The sequence below is a fragment of the Candida pseudojiufengensis genome, assembly GCF_024610245.1.
Source record: "Candida pseudojiufengensis strain CBS 10847 chromosome Unknown scaffold1, whole genome shotgun sequence".
In the NCBI taxonomy this organism is placed as follows: Eukaryota; Fungi; Ascomycota; class Pichiomycetes; order Serinales; family Debaryomycetaceae; genus Lodderomyces; species Lodderomyces pseudojiufengensis.
In genome coordinates this window covers 1,359,975-1,381,689 of record NW_026261530.1, presented here as the reverse complement: position 1 = coordinate 1,381,689, position 21,715 = coordinate 1,359,975, and the positions used below count along the sequence as shown (strand labels likewise).

General features: G+C 28.3%; 12 protein-coding genes across 12 annotated transcripts; 8 read left to right on the top strand and 4 right to left on the bottom strand. All coding sequences in view use genetic code 12, as the record gives it.

The window, feature by feature from the left end:
- Positions 1–29: 29 nt before the first annotated feature.
- On the top strand, positions 30–7,133 carry PRP8 (U4/U6-U5 snRNP complex subunit; the record flags this gene model as incomplete). Its single annotated transcript, XM_051758537.1, has 1 exon — positions 30–7,133. The coding sequence occupies one exon, from the start codon at positions 30–32 to the stop codon at positions 7,131–7,133; it is 7,104 nt and encodes a 2,367-aa protein (XP_051614085.1).
- Positions 7,134–7,144: 11 nt separating this feature from the next.
- Positions 7,145–7,954, bottom strand: KGF55_003712 (uncharacterized protein; the record flags this gene model as incomplete). The annotated part of the gene is made up of 1 exon (XM_051758536.1): positions 7,145–7,954. One exon carries the CDS (start codon positions 7,952–7,954, stop codon positions 7,145–7,147), a length of 810 nt encoding a protein of 269 aa, XP_051614084.1.
- A 663-nt stretch (positions 7,955–8,617) lies between these two features.
- KGF55_003711 (uncharacterized protein) lies at positions 8,618–8,971 on the top strand (the record flags this gene model as incomplete). The annotated part of the gene is made up of 1 exon (XM_051758535.1): positions 8,618–8,971. The coding sequence occupies one exon, from the start codon at positions 8,618–8,620 to the stop codon at positions 8,969–8,971; it is 354 nt and encodes a 117-aa protein (XP_051614083.1).
- A 60-nt stretch (positions 8,972–9,031) lies between these two features.
- Positions 9,032–9,415, top strand: KGF55_003710 (acetate uptake transporter family protein; the record flags this gene model as incomplete). The annotated part of the gene is made up of 1 exon (XM_051758534.1): positions 9,032–9,415. One exon carries the CDS (start codon positions 9,032–9,034, stop codon positions 9,413–9,415), a length of 384 nt encoding a protein of 127 aa, XP_051614082.1.
- A 337-nt stretch (positions 9,416–9,752) lies between these two features.
- On the bottom strand, positions 9,753–11,906 carry KGF55_003709 (uncharacterized protein; the record flags this gene model as incomplete). The annotated part of the gene is made up of 1 exon (XM_051758533.1): positions 9,753–11,906. One exon carries the CDS (start codon positions 11,904–11,906, stop codon positions 9,753–9,755), a length of 2,154 nt encoding a protein of 717 aa, XP_051614081.1.
- Positions 11,907–12,064: 158 nt separating this feature from the next.
- ECI1 (dodecenoyl-CoA isomerase) lies at positions 12,065–12,892 on the bottom strand (the record flags this gene model as incomplete). Its single annotated transcript, XM_051758532.1, has 1 exon — positions 12,065–12,892. One exon carries the CDS (start codon positions 12,890–12,892, stop codon positions 12,065–12,067), a length of 828 nt encoding a protein of 275 aa, XP_051614080.1.
- Positions 12,893–14,068: 1,176 nt separating this feature from the next.
- KGF55_003707 (uncharacterized protein) lies at positions 14,069–14,899 on the top strand (the record flags this gene model as incomplete). The annotated part of the gene is made up of 1 exon (XM_051758531.1): positions 14,069–14,899. One exon carries the CDS (start codon positions 14,069–14,071, stop codon positions 14,897–14,899), a length of 831 nt encoding a protein of 276 aa, XP_051614079.1.
- A 224-nt stretch (positions 14,900–15,123) lies between these two features.
- Positions 15,124–16,104, top strand: KGF55_003706 (uncharacterized protein; the record flags this gene model as incomplete). Its single annotated transcript, XM_051758529.1, has 1 exon — positions 15,124–16,104. One exon carries the CDS (start codon positions 15,124–15,126, stop codon positions 16,102–16,104), a length of 981 nt encoding a protein of 326 aa, XP_051614078.1.
- Positions 16,105–17,575: 1,471 nt separating this feature from the next.
- Positions 17,576–18,259, top strand: KGF55_003705 (uncharacterized protein; the record flags this gene model as incomplete). The annotated part of the gene is made up of 1 exon (XM_051758528.1): positions 17,576–18,259. One exon carries the CDS (start codon positions 17,576–17,578, stop codon positions 18,257–18,259), a length of 684 nt encoding a protein of 227 aa, XP_051614077.1.
- Positions 18,260–18,310: 51 nt separating this feature from the next.
- KGF55_003704 (uncharacterized protein) lies at positions 18,311–19,183 on the bottom strand (the record flags this gene model as incomplete). Its single annotated transcript, XM_051758527.1, has 1 exon — positions 18,311–19,183. One exon carries the CDS (start codon positions 19,181–19,183, stop codon positions 18,311–18,313), a length of 873 nt encoding a protein of 290 aa, XP_051614076.1.
- A 238-nt stretch (positions 19,184–19,421) lies between these two features.
- Positions 19,422–20,999, top strand: KGF55_003703 (uncharacterized protein; the record flags this gene model as incomplete). Its single annotated transcript, XM_051758526.1, has 1 exon — positions 19,422–20,999. One exon carries the CDS (start codon positions 19,422–19,424, stop codon positions 20,997–20,999), a length of 1,578 nt encoding a protein of 525 aa, XP_051614075.1.
- A 219-nt stretch (positions 21,000–21,218) lies between these two features.
- On the top strand, positions 21,219–21,614 carry KGF55_003702 (uncharacterized protein; the record flags this gene model as incomplete). Its single annotated transcript, XM_051758525.1, has 1 exon — positions 21,219–21,614. The coding sequence occupies one exon, from the start codon at positions 21,219–21,221 to the stop codon at positions 21,612–21,614; it is 396 nt and encodes a 131-aa protein (XP_051614074.1).
- Positions 21,615–21,715: the final 101 nt, after the last annotated feature.

Below are 21,715 nucleotides of genomic sequence, written 5' to 3'. Positions count from 1 at the left end.
GTAAATACAACCATTGAAAATATTAAAATATGGGGAAACAGTTACCTCCTCCACCACCTCCTCCTGGTGTTTCAAATGGTAATGGAACAAAAAGGCGGCATTTGAATTCACTACCACCCCCACCTCCTCCACCTCAATCGACCACAACAACATCGACTAGATCAGAACCACCTAATGGTGTTAAGAAACAACCACCTCCCGACTTACCAATAACTCCACCTCCACCTCCCTTAATTGTAAACGACAACACACATCATTTGAAAACCAAATCAAAGAATCGAAGTAAAAAATCAGGTACTTTTGTTGCAACAAATGTGGAAATGCCACCACAACATCTACGGAAAATTATTATTGATCATGCAGATTTAGGACTGAAAAGAGTCTCAGCCGATAAAAGGTCACATCTTGGCTCACTAAAATACTTACCACATGCGATATTCAAGCTACTAGAAAATATTCCACAACCTTGGGAAGAATCAAAAGAGGTAAAAGTTTTATATCATAAAACTGGAGCTATAACGTTTGTCAATGAAATACCGAGAGTCATAGAGCCAGTTTATATTGCTCAATGGGCTTTGACTTGGAATTTGATGAGAAGAGAAAAAAGAGATAGAAAACATTTTCGGAGAATGAAATTTCCACCCTTAGATGATGAAGAACAATTTTTAGATTGGACTGAAAATTTTGAAGGTACAAGTTTACCAATCGCTATACGATCCAACGAAATTGATGAGATGGGTGATTTAAAAGAATGGATTTATGATGATAAACCGTTAGTAGATGATAATGACGTGGTTAATGGTGAATCTTATCGTACTTGGAATTTGGATGCTGATACTATGCATAAACTTTATGAAATTTCACAACCTTTATTAACAAACACTGATCATCCATATAAATCCGAGGAATTATTTACTGCGAAGAGCTTGAACGTAGCCCTTCCTGGTGGACCTAAATTCGAACCCTTGCATCAAGAGGGAGTGATAAATTCAGAAGCAGAAGATCTTACAGAATTCAACTCATATGATCGAATAATAATTAGGTCAGCAATCAAGACTGAATACAAGGTAGACTATCCATACTTATATAATTCATTTGTCAAAGGTGTTTCATTAGCTCCAATTACAAATGATCTTTTGTGTGATGAAAAATTAGACTCGAGTCTACCAACGTTCACATTTAATTCGAAATTCAACTCAATCACCTCGAGAAAACAGAATAAGCAGCCAGAAGAAAAAATGGTTTTAAATTTTGCTCCATTGTTCAAATCACCGAAAGAGAAAACATCTTTGACAGAACCTAAATCACTTAAATCTTCTGTAGATTTATTATCAGCTCCATTTCCATTTAACCTTAGATCAGGTAGAACCAAACGAGCAGAAGATGTGCCCATTACAAAATCCTGGTACAGAAATCAAGTGCCAAGGTCAAGTCCATTAAAAGTTAAAATTTCATATCAAAAGTTATTGAAGAACAGTGTCATTAATGATCTAAAAACCAAAAACAGAAGAACCAAAGCAAGTAAAAAAGCAAATTTATTGAAAAGTTTAGGAAGGACAAAGTATTTTCAGCAAACAAGGATTGATTGGGTAGAGGCTGGTATACAAGTATGTCGACAAGGGTTCAACATGTTGAACTTACTAATACACAAGAGAGGCTTGACATATTTGCATTTGGATTACAATTTTAACTTAAAACCAACTAAAACATTAACCACCAAGGAACGAAAAAAGTCAAGATTTGGTAATGCGTTTCATTTAATTAGAGAGATATTACGAGCTATAAAAATCATTGTTGATTCACACATACAATATCGTTTGGGCAACGTAGATGCGTATCAATTAGCAGACGGAATTTATTATGTTCTAAATCATTTGGGTCATTTAACGGGTATTTATCGATATAAATATAAAGTGATGCATCAAATCCGTCAGTGTAAGGATTACAAACATATAATTTACAATAGGTTCAACAAACTTATTGGCAAAGGACCTGGTTGTGGATTTTGGCAACCAGCTTGGAAAGTTTGGATTTTTTTTTTGAGAGGAATTATACCTTTGCTAGAAAGATGGTTGGGAAATTTAATTGCAAGACAATTTGAAGGAAGGAGAGCAAATGATGTTGCAAAGACTATAACAAAACAAAGAGTTGATTCTTATTATGACTTAGAATTGAGAGCTCAAGTCATGCATGATATTCTTGATATGATACCGGAAGGGTTGAAGCAAAGTAAATCAAAAATTATCTTGCAGCACCTAAGTGAAGCTTGGAGATGTTGGAAAGCAAATATACCATGGAAAGTATCAGGTTTACCAGAACCAATTGAAAAAATTATCGAGCGATATATTAAAGCCAAAGCTGACGGTTGGATTTCAGTTGCACAATATAATAGAGATAGGATCAAAAAAGGAACTCATGTTGAAAAAACTATAGCCAAAAAGAATTTGGGAAGAATGACTAGACTTTGGATCAAAAATGAACAAGATAGACAATCTGATTTTGGTAAAAATGGGCCTTTCGTACAACCGGATGAAGCCATTAAAGTTTTTCAAACAACAGTTGAATGGTTGGAAAGTAGAAAGTTTAGTCCAATTCCATTCCCACCAATTGCTTATAAACACGATACAAAATTATTAACATTGGCTTTGGAGAATCTAAAATCATCGTTCAATACCTCTGCTAAATTGAATGCAGCTCAAAGAGATGAACTCGCATTAATTGAACAAGCTTATGATAACCCACATGAATGTTTAGCAAGAATCAAAAAGCATTTATTGACTCAAAGAATTTTCAAAGAAGTTGGACTTGAAATGATGGATTTTTATAGTCATATACAACCAACATATTCTGTAGATCCATTAGAGAAAATTACAGATGCTTATTTGGATCAATATTTGTGGTACGAAGCAGACAAAAGAAAGTTATTTCCTAATTGGATTAAACCTGCTGATGATGAGATACCACCTTTAATGGTTTATAAATGGTGTCAAGGTATAAATAACCTAAAACATGTTTGGAATACTTCAAATGGTGAATGCAATGTGATGATGGAAAGTAAATTATCACAATTTTCAGAGAAAATAGATTTCACTTTGATCAATAGGTTATTAAGATTAATAATGGATACTAATATTGCTGATTACATAACGTCTAAAAATAATGTCAATCTTACATATAAGGATATGAATTACGTAAATCAATATGGTATCATTCGAGGGTTACAATGTTCATCTTTTGTTTATCAATACTATGGTTTGATTGTGGACTTGTTGATTTTAGGTTTAGACAGGGCTTCAGAATTGGCTGGTTCAGTCATGAGTCCAAATAACTTCCTTCAATTTAAAGATGTTGAAACACAATGTGCATCACCTATTAGGTTATATTCTAGATATATGGATAAAATACATATATTTTTCAGATTTAATGATGATGAAGCAAATGGTTTAGTTCATGATTTTTTAGAGAAGAATCCAGACCCAAATTTTACAAATGTTGTTGGATACTCTAATAAACGCTGTTGGCCAAAAGATTCTCGAATGAAATTGTTGAGACATGATGTAAATTTGGGTAAAGCCGTGTTTTGGGAAGTAAGTTCAAGAATTCCTGCTACTTTGGCTAGCATTAACTGGGAGGATACTTTTTGCTCAGTATATTCTCGTGATAACCCAAATTTATTGTTTGAAATGTGTGGATTTGAGGTTAGGATTTTACCAAAAATTAGAAGTGTTGCTAATAGTTCATCGCAGGAAAATGTATGGGATTTGATTGATCAAAACACAAAGGAAAGAACGGCGAAAGCTTATTTGAAAGTTTCAAAAGAGGCAATCAACAATTTTAGCAATAGAATAAGTCAAATATTGATGACGTCTGGTTCGACTACATTTACACAAGTTGCTGCGAAATGGAATACTGCATTGATTGCTTTAGTTACGTATTATAGAGAAGCAGCTATCGCAACTCCAGAATTGTTAGAAGTATTAGTTAAGTGTGAAACTAAAATACAAAATCGTGTTAAGATGGGACTTAATTCCAAAATGCCCACTCGTTTTCCACCAGCTGTATTTTACACACCAAAAGAATTAGGAGGTTTAGGTATGTTAAGTGCGTCCCATATTCTTATTCCTGCTTCAGATTTGAAATGGTCTAAACAAACAGATACTGGTATAACGCATTTCAAGACTGGTATGACACATGAAGAGAAAAAATTAATTCCAACAATTTTTAGATATGTTACTACTTGGGAAAATGAATTTTTAGATTCTCAAAGAGTTTGGGCTGAATACGCTATCAAAAGAGAGGAAGCATTAGCACAAAATCGTCGTTTAACTTTCGAAGATATGGAAGCGAACTGGGACAGGGGTATTCCTAGAATAAGCACGTTATTTCAAAAAGACAGACATACCTTAGCATATGATAAGGGTCATAGAGTTAGGAGAGAATTTAAACATTTTAGTACTGGTAGATTCAATCCATTTTGGTGGACTTCTGGTCATCATGATGGTAAGTTATGGAATTTGAATGCTTATAGAACAGACGTGATTCAAGCATTAGGAGGTATTGAAACTATTTTAGAACATACATTATTTAAAGGTACCGGTTTTGATTCTTGGGAAGGATTATTTTGGGAAAAAGCTTCTGGGTTCGAGGATTCCTTGAAATTCAAGAAATTAACTAATGCTCAAAGATCAGGTTTAAGTCAAATTCCAAATCGTCGTTTTACATTATGGTGGTCACCAACTATTAATAGAGCTAATGTTTATGTTGGGTTTTTGGTTCAATTAGATTTAACTGGTATTTTTTTACATGGTAAAATTCCAACATTAAAGATTTCATTGATTCAAATTTTTCGAGCTCATTTATGGCAAAAGATTCATGAAAGTGTGGTACAAGATTTATGTCAAGTTTTTGATAAAGAATTGGAGATTTTACAAATTGATAATGTCGAGAAACAAGCTATTCATCCACGTAAGTCTTATAGAATGAATTCTTCAAGTGCAGATATTGTTTTGACTAGTAGTTATAAATGGAATGTTTCAAAACCATCACTACTAAATGATAAAGACGAGAATTATGTCTTACCTGCTAAAACTTTTTGGATTGATGTACAATTGAGATATGGTGACTACGACTCCCATGATATTTCAAGATATGCGAGATCAAAATATCTTGATTATACAACTGATGGTACTAGCTCATATCCATCGCCAACTGGTATTATAATTGCAATTGATTTAGCTTACAATATGTACGACGTGTATGGTAATTGGTTTCCTGGCCTCAAACCTTTAGTAATGAGTGCAATGAGAGAAATTATGAAGGCAAATCCTGCTTTGTATGTGCTCAGAGAAAGAATTAGAAAAGGTTTACAATTGTATCATGCACAACCACAAGAAGCATTTTTGAATTCCAATAACTATGCTGAATTGTTTAATAACGATACTCAATTATTTGTTGATGATACGAACGTTTACCGAGTTACAGTTCATAAAACTTTTGAAGGAAATTTAGCAACTAAACCTATCAATGGTTGTGTATTCATTTTAAATCCTAGAACTGGTCAATTATTTTTGAGAGTTATTCATACTTCAGTTTGGGCAGGTCAAAAACGTTTAAGCCAATTAGCAAAATGGAAAGCGGCAGAAGAAGTGACAGCATTAATCAAATCATTACCCAAAGAGGAACAACCAAAACAATTAATTGTATCAAGAAAAGGGATGATGGATCCATTGGAAGTTCATATGTTAGATTTCCCTAATATCTCAATTCGTCCCTCGGAATTACATTTGCCTTTCGCTTCTGTTTTGAAAATTGAAAAATTATCAGATATAGTATTAAAAGCTAACGAGCCAAAAATGGTAATCTATAATTTTTATGATGATTGGTTAACGAGGATATCGCCTTATACAGCGTTTTCCAGAATTATTTTAATTTTGAGAGCTTTAGATTGTGATGCAAGTTTGGCCACCTCCATAATTTGGTCCATAGATGCTGAGACTGAAATACATCATATATGGCCATCTTTTACAGATGAACAGTGGATCGATGTTGAGTCAAAACTTAGAGATTTAATACTTGAAGATTATTCAAAGAAATACTCAATTGATATACAATCGTTAACTCAATCTGAAGTCAGGGATTTGATATTAGGTCAAGATATTAAAATGTCTGCCATAAGAAGACAAGAATTAGCAGAAATTGAAAACAATGGTAAAAATCAAACTGAAAATAAAGAAATATCAGCTCAAAAATCAATTACAACCAATATTCACGGAGAAAAGATTGTTACTGTAACTACCACAAATTACGAACAAGCAACATTTTCATCTAGAAATGAATGGAGAACTCGGGCATTAGCTGCAAATTATTTACATTTGAGAGCAAAAAATATTTATGTTGCATCAGAAGAGTTTGTGGATGATGATTCATTTACGTATATCATGCCGAAAAATATTTTACAAAAGTTTATTCAAATATCGGACTTGAGAATTCAAGTTGGTGCATTTTTATATGGTAAATCACCTGCTGATGATCAATTGCAAATCAAGGAAATTAAATCTTTAATTGTAGTTCCACAATTAGGTAGTACCAATTCTATACAATTTCCCAAAACTTTACCTGAATATGAAGGATATTTAAAAGAGCAAAATTTAGAGTTGTTAGGTTGGATCCATTCTCAATCTCAAGCATTTGATTATATGACTTCATACGATGTTACTGCACAATCAAAAATGTTAGATGAATACAATCCAAGATTCATAAATATGGTTGCAGCATATACTCCTGGTTCAGTTACGTTAACTGCATTTGAATTGTCAAAACAAGGATTTGAATGGGGTCGACAAAATAATGACATGATGTCTGATTCTCCTGAAGGATTTGATAAAGAATTTAGTAAAAAATCACAGCTTATAATGTCTGATAAAATTGTTGGTAATTTCATGGTACCAGAAGATGAGATTTGGAATTACTTTTTCATGGGAACAATTTTTAATGTCAATGATTTATACAATTTGAAAATTGATATTCCATTAACTTTTTATGATCCATTACATCGTCCAATACATTTTTCAAACTTTTCACAATTAGAGGCTGGTAATGAAGAAGAAGCAAATCAAGAAAGTGTTTTTAGTTAAATAAAAATTCATTAAATTTTATGTTTTAATTCTCCAGAACTTAATTTTTTAAATCTATCCATTGGTACACCTGAAGTCCAATGTTTTAAACCTTGAAAGACTTCTTGAGAATTGACTGCTGATATTTGAGGTTTATACATCTTTTGTAATAATTTTTTATTCTCAATTATTGAATCAGGATGTAAATTTTCAGTTGAATCTAATAACTCGTCTAATACTTGTTTATTGAATCTTTCCGTTGAACTATATTTTCCCTCGTAATCTTTGTTGATTAAACCTAGTCTGTATAAATCTTCGCCACTGATTCTTTTCGATAACAATAAAGCTTCATTAGCTTTTGACCAACCTAATCTAAATGGCAAAGTTACTGATGTACCACCTTCAGCAACAATTCCAATATTAGCAAATGGAGTTAATAAAAATGTCTTTTTCACATCATGAGTATATATTAGATCACCTAATGCAACAATAGCTGCACTCAAACCAATTGCAAATCCGTTCAAAGCAATTGCAAATATTTTTTTATGATTTAATATAGTTTGAACTAAGTAAGTTTGTTTAGCAACTGATAAATTCAACCATGTTTCCAATTCTGAGTCTTGTTGGCCTATGAATTGAGCATTTGCACCAGCTGAGAATGCTCTCCCTGATGATTGTAATAATGTTATTATTGTATCTGGTTCTTCATTAGCTTGTTCTAAATATTTTGCAATTTGATCATACTGTGATAAAGTTAATGCATTCAATATTTTCGGAGCATTCAAAGTAATTACTACCGCTCTATCTATCACTTCATAAGTTATTGCGTCGTCTGAAGCCATTATTATTTGTTTATATAAGATTGAATTAATTTCGTGAAATAGTTTTAGAAATTCTGGAGAAATTTAAAAGCTATCCTACCAAATGGTACTTACAAAATTATCCGATATGAAATTGCTGCATGGAATTACAGACACTATAATCACATATAAAGTCAGAGTTTTCCCGTATGTACTCAAAGCCATTATTTTGAAAGTCTTATTATACCTGATTGAGTGTACTGCAGTGGAGTTTGTTGAAACATAGTCCAATCGGATAATTATGCAGGGTCAATTATATCCGACTTTTGCAAAGTCGATAAGGTTAATTAAATTTTGTGACATAATCACAAAAATTCTGGGGTAGTCGGACGTATTAAAGCTCAATCAAAAAGCCATAAACTCTAATGTAAAACAAACTATATAATATTCACATATTCATCTTAAATCAGAATAATAACAATATAGACTTAAAAACTAAATTATATGATTTTATATTCTATAATATTCTACATTTTTCGAAATTTATTACCGATTTCTCCTTAATCTCAATCATTATTTTTAAGATGGCTGCAAATTTCACTGTTTCATGAGTTTCTTTCAATGAAATGACATTATACTCCTTCTGATAGTCCAACTAAAGTTAAAAATTAGTTTTAAAAAGCAGATAACATATCAAAGAGAACAATGTCAAATACTTCATCCAAAAAGTCAATCAATTCATCTTCTGAAGATGAAATGCCAATTCATAAAGTTCAAGTAAGTGGAGATAATAATGAATTTATAATAATCAATCACAAAAAATATTATAAACTGGATTTACAATCAATTTTTGGAGGTGATTTACAAAATACTCCAACTCCTTATCCAACTTTTAATTTAAATTCTGCACCAATGGGACTTTGTGCATTTGCACTTACAACATTTACTTTAAGTCTTTATAATTGTGGAGCAAGACTGATTAAAATTCCTAATTTAGTATTTAGTCTTGGAATATTTTATGGTGGAATGGTACAATTTTTTTCTGGATTATTGGAGTAATTAAATTCTAATGAATTTGCTTTGATGACTTTGACATCTTATGGACTGTTTTGGTTAAGTATGAGTATCATTTATATTGACTCATATGGAATTGAGAAAGCCTATGGAGACGATCTTGATCAATTTTCAAATGCGATTGGATTATTTATGGTAGGTTGGGTAATTTTTACTTTGATGGTTATATTAGTTACTATGAAAACAACAGTTGCATTTTGTGGATTATTTGTATTTCTCGAAATTACTTTCATCTTATTAGCAGCTGCTGATTTTACGGGAAAAGAAGGTGTAAGAAAAGCAGGTGGAGTTTTTGGGGTAATAACTAGTGGGTTTGCTTGGTATAATGGATTTGTGGGTACAGCAACCAAGTTCAATTCTTATATTACTGGTAAAGTTATTCCACTTCCTGGTAATATTATGAAAGATAAATCAAAATCAGAAACATGAGTATATTGAATGATTTCAATCTTTGAGCAAAACAATTGATGTTTTGATGCCACAACTGAATTCATAAACAAGTTGGAATCAAAGCACCTGACCTGAACTGAGGAAATTTTACAGGGCCAGAGTGAATTTGAAAAAATAAAGAAATTTTGAAAGGTTTCAAATTTTTGCTCTATATGCAGAGAAAGAAAATTTATAATTTTATCCAAAAAAAATGAAACTAAACATCATCTTTAAACACAACAACTCTATCACGTTCTGTCAAAATTATCTGATATACTCAAGTCAAGCCAATAAAACTCAGAGGCAAGATTATTATTATTTATTCAAATCTCAACTATTACCAATGTCTTACTGAAATTATATAATCTTCAATAGCAAACAACAATTTTTTTAATTCATTTCTTGAAACATTATCTTTTAGCAAAATTAATTCCAATGGTGATTTACCATTCATATATTTTAATAATTTATAAAAAATTTTAATTAATTCATTTGATAATTTACATTCATTAAAAATTATTTCATTTATCCATTTTCTTTCTAATGTTGATGCTCTTCCTGGATCTAATATAATTGTATCATCTTCTTCTAATAATGAAACTGAATTATTTTGATTTAATTGTTCTTTTAATTTCTCTATATTCAGTGATGTTGTTGATGTGTTTAAATCCTTTTTGGAAAATGTATTTGAACTTTCTTTTTGTTTTGATGAATTATCAGTTGTTTTTACAATAACTTCTTTCTTAGTGTTATTTGAATTTTTTCTCTTTTTTGCTAAATTTTCATTTTCAATATCTTCTTCAACTTTAATTTTTATTTTTCTTGAAATTTTTAACCATATAAAAGTTAATTGTTGAGTAACATAACCAAATCTATTTAACCATGCTAAAGCTTGTAAATAACTATCTCTATGATCTCTTGATGGAATTATTGCTGCAAATTGTTGAGGTTTTTTAGATTGTGGTGATAATAATTTTAAAAAATGAGGTAATGATGGTAATGTTGGGAATTTTATATTAAATTCAGTTATATCATCATATAATTTTATAGTTAATGGAGCCATTGGTGATATAATATATACTGATCTTGAACTTAATGGTTGAATTATTCTTGCTCTTCTCCAATAAATTAAATGAAATGCAAATGATTTTATTTGTCTTATATCTAATTGAGTATTTCTAAGTGATAATTTTAATAATGATTCTGTTGGTTGAATCATTCTTATAAATTTTGCTAATATTGAATCAGTTGATGTTTTTATATCTCTTATTATATTTTCTGGTTCATCTAATAAAAGTAAAGCAAAATATATTATAATTTCATCTGAATCTTCTTCTTCTTCTGATAATGATTTTAATTGTTGACCATATTTTGAAGCTTCTCCTACATTTACTATACCATTATTACTTAAAATTTTAACAGTTGATGATAAATATGAACCTGGAATATAAGGAACTGTGGGGTCAGGTAATGAATGAAATTCAGTTTTAATAGGTATTTGAAATGATTTAATTTTACCATCTATTAATAAATTTGCAACTTTTGAATTACTTATAGCTGTATAACAATCAAAAATCATTTTACATAATGATGATTTTTCAATTAATGTAATTTCATCATCTCCTTGTTCACGAATTGTTTGAATTAATTTACTTTGTTGACCAATATAATCATGTTTTGATTGTGCATGTCGTAACACTAAAGAAATTTTAGATACAACATGTTGAAACATTTCATCAATTCTATAATTATTTTCGATTATAGGAGGGTTCATTATAAATACTAAATGAAACATATTTAAATTATTTTTTATTGGTGAAATTGTTTTATTATTATTTTTCCAAGTTCCATCATCATTCTTGTGGATTGGTAATCCTAAAAAGATTTTCCCTTCAATTGTCATTTCAAATCTAGTATTACACATTGTTTTTGGAGGTGCTAACATTTCAATTAAATAACTTGGTCCAATTCCAAATATTTCATCATTTATTGATCTAAATTTATTTAGGGAAGTTAAACTGTTTTGACTATGACTTAAACTAGACTTGGATATGGTTTTAATTAATGGTTGATGTTGATGATGCAGTAGTTGTTGTTGTTGTTGCTTCTTATTCTTTCTTTGTTGTTCTCTTCTATCATCTTGTTGATCTAAAAATCGTCGCAAATCTAATCTTGTCCCCATATAATAATTTAAATGATGAATATCCCAATTTTCATTAGTAATTCCATATAAATCTTTATCATCAGTTATTTCATTCACTAAAGATTCTTGACCATTTTGATCATCTAATTCATCATCATTATTTTTATATTCATATAATTCATCATCTTCATCAGAATCAATTGTTTCTTCAGTTGTTTTTGGTTTTTCAGTATTTTGTTGTTGAGAATGTAAATTTGTTGGATATTTATAAACTAATTGAGGTCCACTATGAGTTGATATAGCTAATAATATACCTAGTAGACTTGGATTAGGTAAATTAAAACTCATATGTTAAAGTTTGTAGAAATTGAAATAAATATTTGGTGATGTTTTTCGCACTAGTTTATTTACAAATTATATCAAACAATATAAATAGATGAAAATTGACTAATAAAACTCTATCAAATTCAGAATTAAATTAAATTCTATGTACTAGTCTATTTTGTTTACAACTTATGTTTAACTTCCTTATTTGCCAATTGAGCAAATCTACCTTGTGGAACACCTTCTAACCATTTATAAAATCCCTTCATAACTTCTTGAGAATTAGCTTGATTAATAAATTGATCTCTTGTTAATTTTAATAATTCTTTATTTTTAAAAATAGAATCTTCATGTAAATTTTCAAATGATGAAACTAATTCTTTAAATACTTGTTTATTAAATTCTTCAGTTGTATATTTACCATCATAATGTTTATTTATTAATCCTGCATTAAAACAATCAACACCACTAATTGGTTTTGCTAACAACAAAGCTTCAGAAGCTTTTGACCAACCTAATCTTGCAAATAAAGTAGCTGATGAAGCACCTTCAGCAACTAAACCTAAATTAGCAAAAGGAGCTAGTAAATAAAATTTACTTAAATCATTAACATAAATTAAATCACATAATAATAATAAACCAGTACTTAATCCAATAACAGGACCATTTACTGCTGCTGCTAATATTTTTTTATGATCATTAAAAACATTAGTTAACCAAACATTTCTTGCAACAAATCTTGCTAACCAATATTCATGACTAAATAATTCAGCAGGATCAGTTTCCATTAATTTTTTATCTGCAAAATTTGCTCCAGCACTAAAATATTTCCCTGTAGCTTGAATTAATGTTAAAACAGTATCTTCTTCTTCATTTGCTTGTTCAACAAATTTACCTAATTTTAAATATTGTTCACCATTTAAAGCATTTAATTTATGTGGAATATTGAATGTAATTATTGTAACTCTATCTTTAACTTCATAAGTAATATCGTTTTCTTCGTCAGACATTGTGGTATGTGGTGTATGTATGTAGTAATTGGATTAGAAAAGAAAGATTTAAAGTTTATGGAATTTGAATTTCAAAATTGAATTGAAAAAGAAAGAATTGATCCTTTGAGATTATCTTTTTATCGCGGAGAGAAGATTTAACGTGGAGAAAGATTCCTCTAACCCCAGACTAAACGATACACAAATTTGCTTAACTCCAAGGCGAGATTAAAACGGTTCGTCAGTCTAATGTTTAGGTCGGAATTAATGCTAAATTTATTCAATCTAATTATCCTCCCCCCACTTAAAATTTTGAAATATTATAATTTTTTTTTACCGAGGTGAGTATGCCACAACAGACTTTAAAAATTGTCAAATGCTACTAACAGGCTCAACAAAATGTAATGAAGCATTGACTAAAGGAATGGATAGGAAGACAGCGTACTCAAGTAGATTAGAACTTTTTAATTTGATTCAATTTCAATTTTAAGTCGAATTCGATGGACAAAGCACAATTTGATGTCTTTTTTAATTAAAAACAAAATTTGAGGTAAGTTTGCAACAAAATCTAATCAAATATTCCATTAAAAATCATAGATTTGTCACCATTGTCCTATCCATGTTCTAAAGTAGTGAATATTTACTCGTATCATTGTTATGGGCGTATATGAGCCTGCAGTAAGCGAAGCAACCACAGAAAGATCGATTGTTGTATTCGATCGACCCTGGAGACAAATATGAAACGATAAAACACATCAATTAATGCAAACTTTCATCAATAATTTGGTCCAAAGAAGGGCAATTTATAACTTTACTTATACGGTCTAGACCTTCCACAAACCCAAGTTAGGGCGAATGGTCTAGTGGTATGATTCTTCGTTTGGGTTATTCTCAATATAAAACCTGAGCATAAATTTCGAAGAGGCCCTGGGTTCGATTCCCAGTTCGCCCCTCAATAAGGTCATTGTAACATTTTTTTAACACTTTCGTGAGTGATTGTTTAACACTTTCGTGAGCGGTTGTTACCAATGCCACTGCATTAGTACTTTTAGCTTCGGAGTGAAAGCTATACGTACTAACTTTCTGATAATTTTATTTTTTTCGTTTTAGATTGTTTAGAATAATAATTGTTTGAATCTTTTCGTGTTTTATTTCAAAACAATAACAACCAAATTTCAAGATCAAAAACTTGATAAAATGACAGTTATTTCAAATACACCACTATACCAAAATGAATTAAATAATCTACTAAATAAAAAAAATTATTCAATTTTTTCAATATCAGAAGAATTTTCAATTCAAAATATACGTGATCCAATAACAATTAAAGATCAAATAAATAATCAAAAAGAAAATTTTAAAAGATTAAAATTAAATTATATTGAACAACAAAGTCAAGAAAAATTCTTACATAGAATTGCTGAATTAGATTATGATGAGTTGGGGAAATTTAATGATGAATTTAATAAAGGTTTAATTAAAGAAACTAATGAATTGAAGTTACAGTTGAAAAATTTAAAACTAGAAATGAATGAGAAAGTCCAGGAGTTAAAAGATGAAGTAGATAAAATTAAAATTACATATGATTCAATTCAATTGAAACAAAATGATTTAAAATCAACAATTGAAGAATTCGAAGTGATTGAAAAAGAATTTGATGATTTAATAAAAGAAGAAAAAGATCAAGAATTTAAAGATATAATTGATCATACTTTAAATATTGATACTACTATACAACTTGATTCAAATATTGAAATTTCATCATCACAAATGAATAGTCAATTAAAAGAAAATATAGAAACTGAATCAAGAGATATTGTTCAACTTTATAATACTAGAGAAACTGAATTAAACAATTTACAGAGTAAAGTAGAAAGTTTACAGAATGAGATTAAAGAAAAGGAGAACCTATTAACTCAATTAAGAATTAATAGTGGTGAAATTTTAGATCCTCAGAATAAAAAGATTAATAATTATGTTTTATGGTGTGAGGATATGATAAAAATTTTAACTAAAATGAATCAATAATCCAGAAATGTGTAATGAATATGAAATTTAATGAATACATAAACAACTTAATGACCTATAAATTTTGTTCAACTGGAGTATTTGGATCTTTCCACTCTATATGATAAAACTATCTTCACGTGATTGTATATATCTACAAATTAAAACAAAATTTAAATTTTTGTGCGTAAAAAGAACACCACCCCACTTTATTCTTATTGATTTTAGAAAGAATCTAACCCTAAATGACAAGTACTACTACATTAATAAACCCGTCCATTGATAAAGATAACGAGAACCAAACTAATATTAATAATTATCAAAGAGTTCCATTAAAAACTTCAGTAATAGGTCAACAAACACAATCTAAACAAGAAATAATAAATAATCTACTAAATTTAGCTAAACAAGAACAAGCCAAGGGTAACTCATCTATAACTTCAGATAAAATTGATAAATTACAAACTATACTATCAAAAAAGCAAAAAGAAGAAGAAAACCTGCTGAATAAATTTAAAAAATTTCAAAATTTACCAACTATTAAAAAACAAGTTCCCAAATATCCTCCTTTATTTAATAAATTTGATATAGATAGTGCAATCAAAACAAATCATACATCTCCAAATCCAACTATAAAAGAAACTACCAGTAAGTCACCATCAAAATCACAATCAAAAAAATCTAATAAAAAGTTTTATAGTCCCAAAAAATTTACATTCAAACAACTTGAGTATATGTTTATTAATTTCCTTGAAAATATAGCAAATTTATTAGATAATTTACATTTATTATCAAATTTACCAATGTTTCCAAAATTTTTAAATAATTTATTAAAACAAACAAATAAATTATGGATATTAATATTAATTTTTTTAATTAGAAAAACTATATCACAATTATTAAATGTAATTAGAAAAATTAGAAAAATCAATGTGGAAAAAACCATATTGAATAATAATTCACCAATCAAAACAAATTTAAATGATGATATAAATAAAAAATACAACAAAATATTAAAAGATTTAAAATTTGATAAGATGATGTTGATTTTAGAATTAATTGGAAATTTATTAGATTTTATTTTCAATTTAATTGAATTAAATTCTATTGGTGTTCCAGATTGGGTTATGAGTGGATTAAATTTTGCAAGTATGGCTATGACTATTTATAGAATGAATAAAGATGATGAATATATTGATGATGATATTACTGAAGATTTGATATAGAGTCTTGGAGAAGAAATAGAGTAGGGAAAGATTATGTTAGATTTTTAATTATTTATTATATAGACCAAATATATATGTATGCTTCAGAGAGTGAGAAAGACTGAACTTTAATAAACATAGTAGGAGATTCTACATGCGTTAGCTGATTCATTAGCGATAAAAATATTAATATAGCTCGATCAATATTCGTTTGATATGATACTGAGACACTTAATTGATGTTGGATTTCTCTAGTTTACATGGGGCTTGATAATTACCTATCTTTCGGTCAAAGGAGTGATGATTCTAGAAAGACACCACACCAAAAGGAGTAGCGTTTAAAGAGGTCTATAAGCCAAGAAATATCATCGGTAGATAGTTAATTTTCGTTTTGATTGATATTGAAAATAATGTGTATTCTTTTTTCTTATTAAAAAAAAAAAGTGATGAAATGTGTATAGTAAAATTTGCAACCTTTTTCCACACTTTTTCTTTTTGCAGCCAAATTTTTAAAAAGAGTGACATACAAAAAACATATATACACATTTAAGATCCACAATAGGTATTAGAGTAAAATTTGATTGAGTGATTTTATATATAAAGATGTTGGATTCTTCTTTTTTTCTTTTTTTCAAAATGATTGATACTTTTTGTTTTAAACTTAATAACAACAATCAATTCAAAAATGTGAGTCACTTAAATTTTATTCAATGTCACGTTTGTTTCCAGATTGAGTTCAATCATATTTTTGTTAAGTTTCATATCAGTATATTGAGATGATTCAAATTAATCAGGAGATCACACTAAATCAAGTTTTGATTGGTGTCAAACTTTGACACGGCTTGATTGACACCTCATATTGACAATTGGGGGAATGAATACATTTGAATCACTATTAATCATTTGAGAGTTGTAAATCCATTAAATCAACCCATTGAATCAAGTTTCAGCTAATATTATCATTTCGGTTTCATCAATATTCAATATTATTTGATGTATATTTGTTTTTTTCGGTTTATATTCAGATCCTTTTCGATTTGTTTTACAATCTGTTTCGGTTTGGCAATTTGGTTTCCTATTGTCCATATAATTTTATAGTTTAATTGTATAATTAATACCAGTCTAAACCCTTTATCTAGCCTATAACTCTTACGCGTGTAAAAGCTTAGTAGACTAACTCCGAACACACAATCATTTTTGCTACCATTTTCTACCCCCAGATATTATAATTTTTATTTTTTATTTTTATTTTACTATTTTATTATTATCACAAGATTTTTTGACTTTTTAAGTTGAGCTCAACAAATCTTAACTTGTTTATAATATCATTAGTTAAGGTTCAATCTTTATACTTAGTGAAATAAGAGGGTTTTGCTTTGAAATAATTGAACTTCAGATTTTGAAACTTCACTACTTCATAGGTTAACAACATTATCATTTTTCATCACCTTTTCCGACTTTTTATTCAATTTTCCGTATATCAAACAAAATTATGTCAGATCCAAGTGCTAGAATAATTTCTCATATGAATAAAGATCATCAATTATCTTTAAATGATTATGTCATTATATATGGATCAGTTAATCCAAAATATTTAGTTGAAGATTCAGTACAAATAGTTAAAATTGATACAAATCAAATTATAATTGAATATGATGTTATAAAACCACCTGCTACAAGAACTTTAGCTTTATATTGGACAGATGCAAAAGAAAATGATAATTTAAAAGTTGAATCATGGTCAGATATTAAGGGGAAGCTAATTTCAATGGCTAATTATTGTGCTGAAAAACAAGGTTATGCTTCTAAAAAAATTACTAAAATATTGGGACCTAATTTTTTAGATTTTATTATTATGTATCCTACATGGATTATTTTAATATTAAATTCATATAATCCTTCAATTTTAAGAAATTTATTTGTAAATGATCAATGGTTTAATAAAATTATTAAATATTTACCTCAATTTGTGTTTAGTGGTTATAAATTTTCAGAAGTTCATGCTTTAAAATTAATTTATACTTTAACTTTTCTTCATTTAGGTGAAATTATTTTCATTACTATACCATTATTAAAAAAATATAGAGCTCCAAATAATGTTAAATTAGCTTATTATATTTTAAATTTTATTGAGGGTTTCCCAGTTTTATTAAGATTAAAAAAATTAGCTAAATAAATCAAATGTTTTTAAAATGTTAAATGTATTACGATCTATTATATGAGTTTATTATGATTTTTTTTGCTTTTTATTATCTTTTGTCTCTTCTACTTCTTGAAGTGTTCGTTTGTCATTGTTTTCAGTTGGTTCTAAATCACTTAAATCTAATTCTTCTCCCTCAGAGCTATCTTCTTCATCATCATCATCATCTTGATCATTACTGTTAGACAATGCAACAACGTAAAATTTCACAGCATTTACAAACAAATCAAATGCTATCAGCCATGCCATATCTTCACCATTTCTAAATTCTTTACCTGGTTTTAAACCAGTCCATGAAAAAAAGCTAAAAAATGATTTCATACCAATTCTATAATTCTTTTTCTGTTCTGATGTCATATTTTTACCCTTTGATTCTTCTTTAATTAATTGTGGATTAAATTTTTCTAATTCCTTCGGCCATTGAATTGAAACTGATTCTGATCTTATCAGTGGATTTCCATCATCTCCTATAACAAAATAAAATTTCTTTGTAATACTTTGTTTAGCGATATATGGATTTTCATTAAATCCAATAGTTAAATCAAAATCTTTTACATTCGATATACCTCCAGTTTTGGAAATATCTCTTGATTTTATAGAATCATTAGCTATTGGATAATTTATATATAAATCATCAATATATTCTAAATATTTTAAATCATCTGGACTTATATAATCAGTAAAATCATCATTTTCTGCTAATACAATATACCAAAATTTATCAATTTCCTTTAATATTTCTCTTCTTTTACTATATAATGGTTGAGTAGTTTTAATTCTATGAATATCTAAGTTTATTTCAAGTTGATTCATTTCTCCTTCCCATTGTGATAGTTTCTTTAAACCAGATTGTAGTTTTGATGAAGATTCTTCAACTGATTTCTCTGGTTGGTTCGACATCGTTGCATTGGTATGGGTCTAGTTTGTGATTGATGATGGTTTAATAAAATCAATTGTTTATTTCTTGTTGCAAAAAAAGTCAATTCCAAATTCTTAATATCGTGTTGTAAAAGAATCAATAAATCAAAATATTACTACATTACAGCATTCATTACAACATCTAAGGTTAAAAGAAGTTGATTGCTTTGCTTACTGGATTCTAATAACTCAAACCGAGCCATTAGCACTACAAAAGATTATGATCAATGAAGGCGAAATAATATCCAAAGTATTTTTAGCAATTGATAAAGCAAAAGGAAATATAACATCATTTAAGAAATCTATATCAGATGGTGAATATACCAAAATAAAACAACCTTCAACATTTTCAAGATTATTAATATGGAAATCAATATTAATATTAGACACTCTAAAGATATCAACATGGGAATCAAAATTAAATGATTCAAGAATTGTATTTCATCAATTAATAATGAGAGATGATATGAGAATTCCATGGTTTGAATTAGATGAAGATTGTCAATATTATCAAACACAAGATATAAAAAGGAAATCAAGTATAAATAGAAAACTGTCATTAAGAGGAACCAAGAGTTTGAAAAAAGCTTCATTTAGAGAACAAGTTTCTGAAGATCCATTAAATTTTAAGAAGTTGACTAAAGAAATGGAAAAACATAGCTTGGTTAATGAAAATTTAGAACTTTTACAAATTATAATTTTAGATATAGATAGATTATTTCCTGGGGATTTATTTTTCAGTGAATCTAATAATTCAAATTTATTATATATCAAGAAACAATTGATTGAAATATTGTATGTTTGGTGCAAATGTAATATAACAATTGGTTATAAACAAGGATTTCATGAAATCTTGGGGTTAATTTATAAAAATTTATATATGGAATCAATTAATTTTGATTTAAATGATCCTAAAAATATAAAATATTCAAATGAAGAGTTAGCAATTTTGAGTTTATATAATAAAAATTTCTTATGTCATGATTTATTTATAATTTTTAACAAATTTATGTTATCAAGTGGTATACTATCTAATTTTTATGAAACAGAAATAAAATTAACTAAACTGATTGAATTATTTAATATTAATTTAATGAAAATTGATCAATTTATTTATTATACATTAACAACAAAATTAAAATTAGATACTCAATTATGGATTATAAGATATTTAAGATTATTATTATCAAGAGAATTAGGTAATGATATGGAAATTACGAATTTATTATGGGATAAATTAATATCATCACAAGGATCAGAATCAAAAGAATCATCAAGTAGAATACCACAATTATTAATGTTTATAACAATTATTTTATTAATACAACAAAAAATGGATTTAGTAACAAGTGATTTTAGTGAGTGTTTATCATTATTATTACACTACCCAATAATTCAATTTAAATCACCATCAAAAAGAGATTCTTATATTAAAAATTTATTTAAAGATGCTGAAAAGCTTTATGAAAAAAGAAATGATGATTTAAAATTATATGAATTAGGTAATAAATTAAATTTAAAATATAATCCAAGTTTAAAAATTTCAATGAATTATCATAAAAATAATAATGATTTAAGTGATACAAATAGTAATAATAGTGCTCGATCAAGTATTGATTCAGCAAGTTCTGTTAAAAAACAACAACAACAACCACCACAAAATCAACCTAAAAATGACCGTCATGAACAAATGAAGTTTGAAAAAACAAGATTAGAAATGAAATTAAAGAAAAAAGCTCAAAGTTTAATGCAAAATGGTAAATCTATAGAAAATATAAATAGTAATGATAAAAGTTAATGATTGATTGAATGACGATATTTTATAATGACGCGATTAATTTTGCGACACGTACGCTCTTTATATTTTTTGAAATATCCAGATCAGGTAACTTCACATTATTAACCACCTCTATTCAGCTTTATACTAAACATCAGCAAGTTCCTAAAATCCACAACCACTCACCAAAAGGCATACACAGATACCGAGCAAACATTTATATATAAACAGGTAAAAAACATGGGTAAAAGAAAATCATCAACAAGAAAACCAGCTAAAAAAATAAAACAAACATTAGATGTACAATTTACATGTTTATTTTGTAATCATGAAAAATCAGTTATATGTCAATTAGATAAAAAAAATTTATTAGGTGAATTACATTGTAAAATTTGTGGACAAAATTTTCAAACTTCAATAAATAATTTAAGTCAACCTGTTGATGTTTATAGTGATTGGATTGATGCTTGTGAAGATTTAGCTGAAGAAGAAAATCAAAATGGTGGTGGTGGTGGTATTGATGATGATGGGGAGGGACAAGGTGAGGTTTATTCTGATGATGATGATGGAAATAATGGTGAAGGTGGGTTTAAAGGAAAGGATCCTATACTAGATTCTGATGAAGAAGATTACTAAAAAGATCAGAGGGGTATTTACATAAAAAAAACAAATATTATACATGTATTATTAGTCATTACTAAATTTTAATCGTTTTTCATTTAAATTGGTTATTGTTC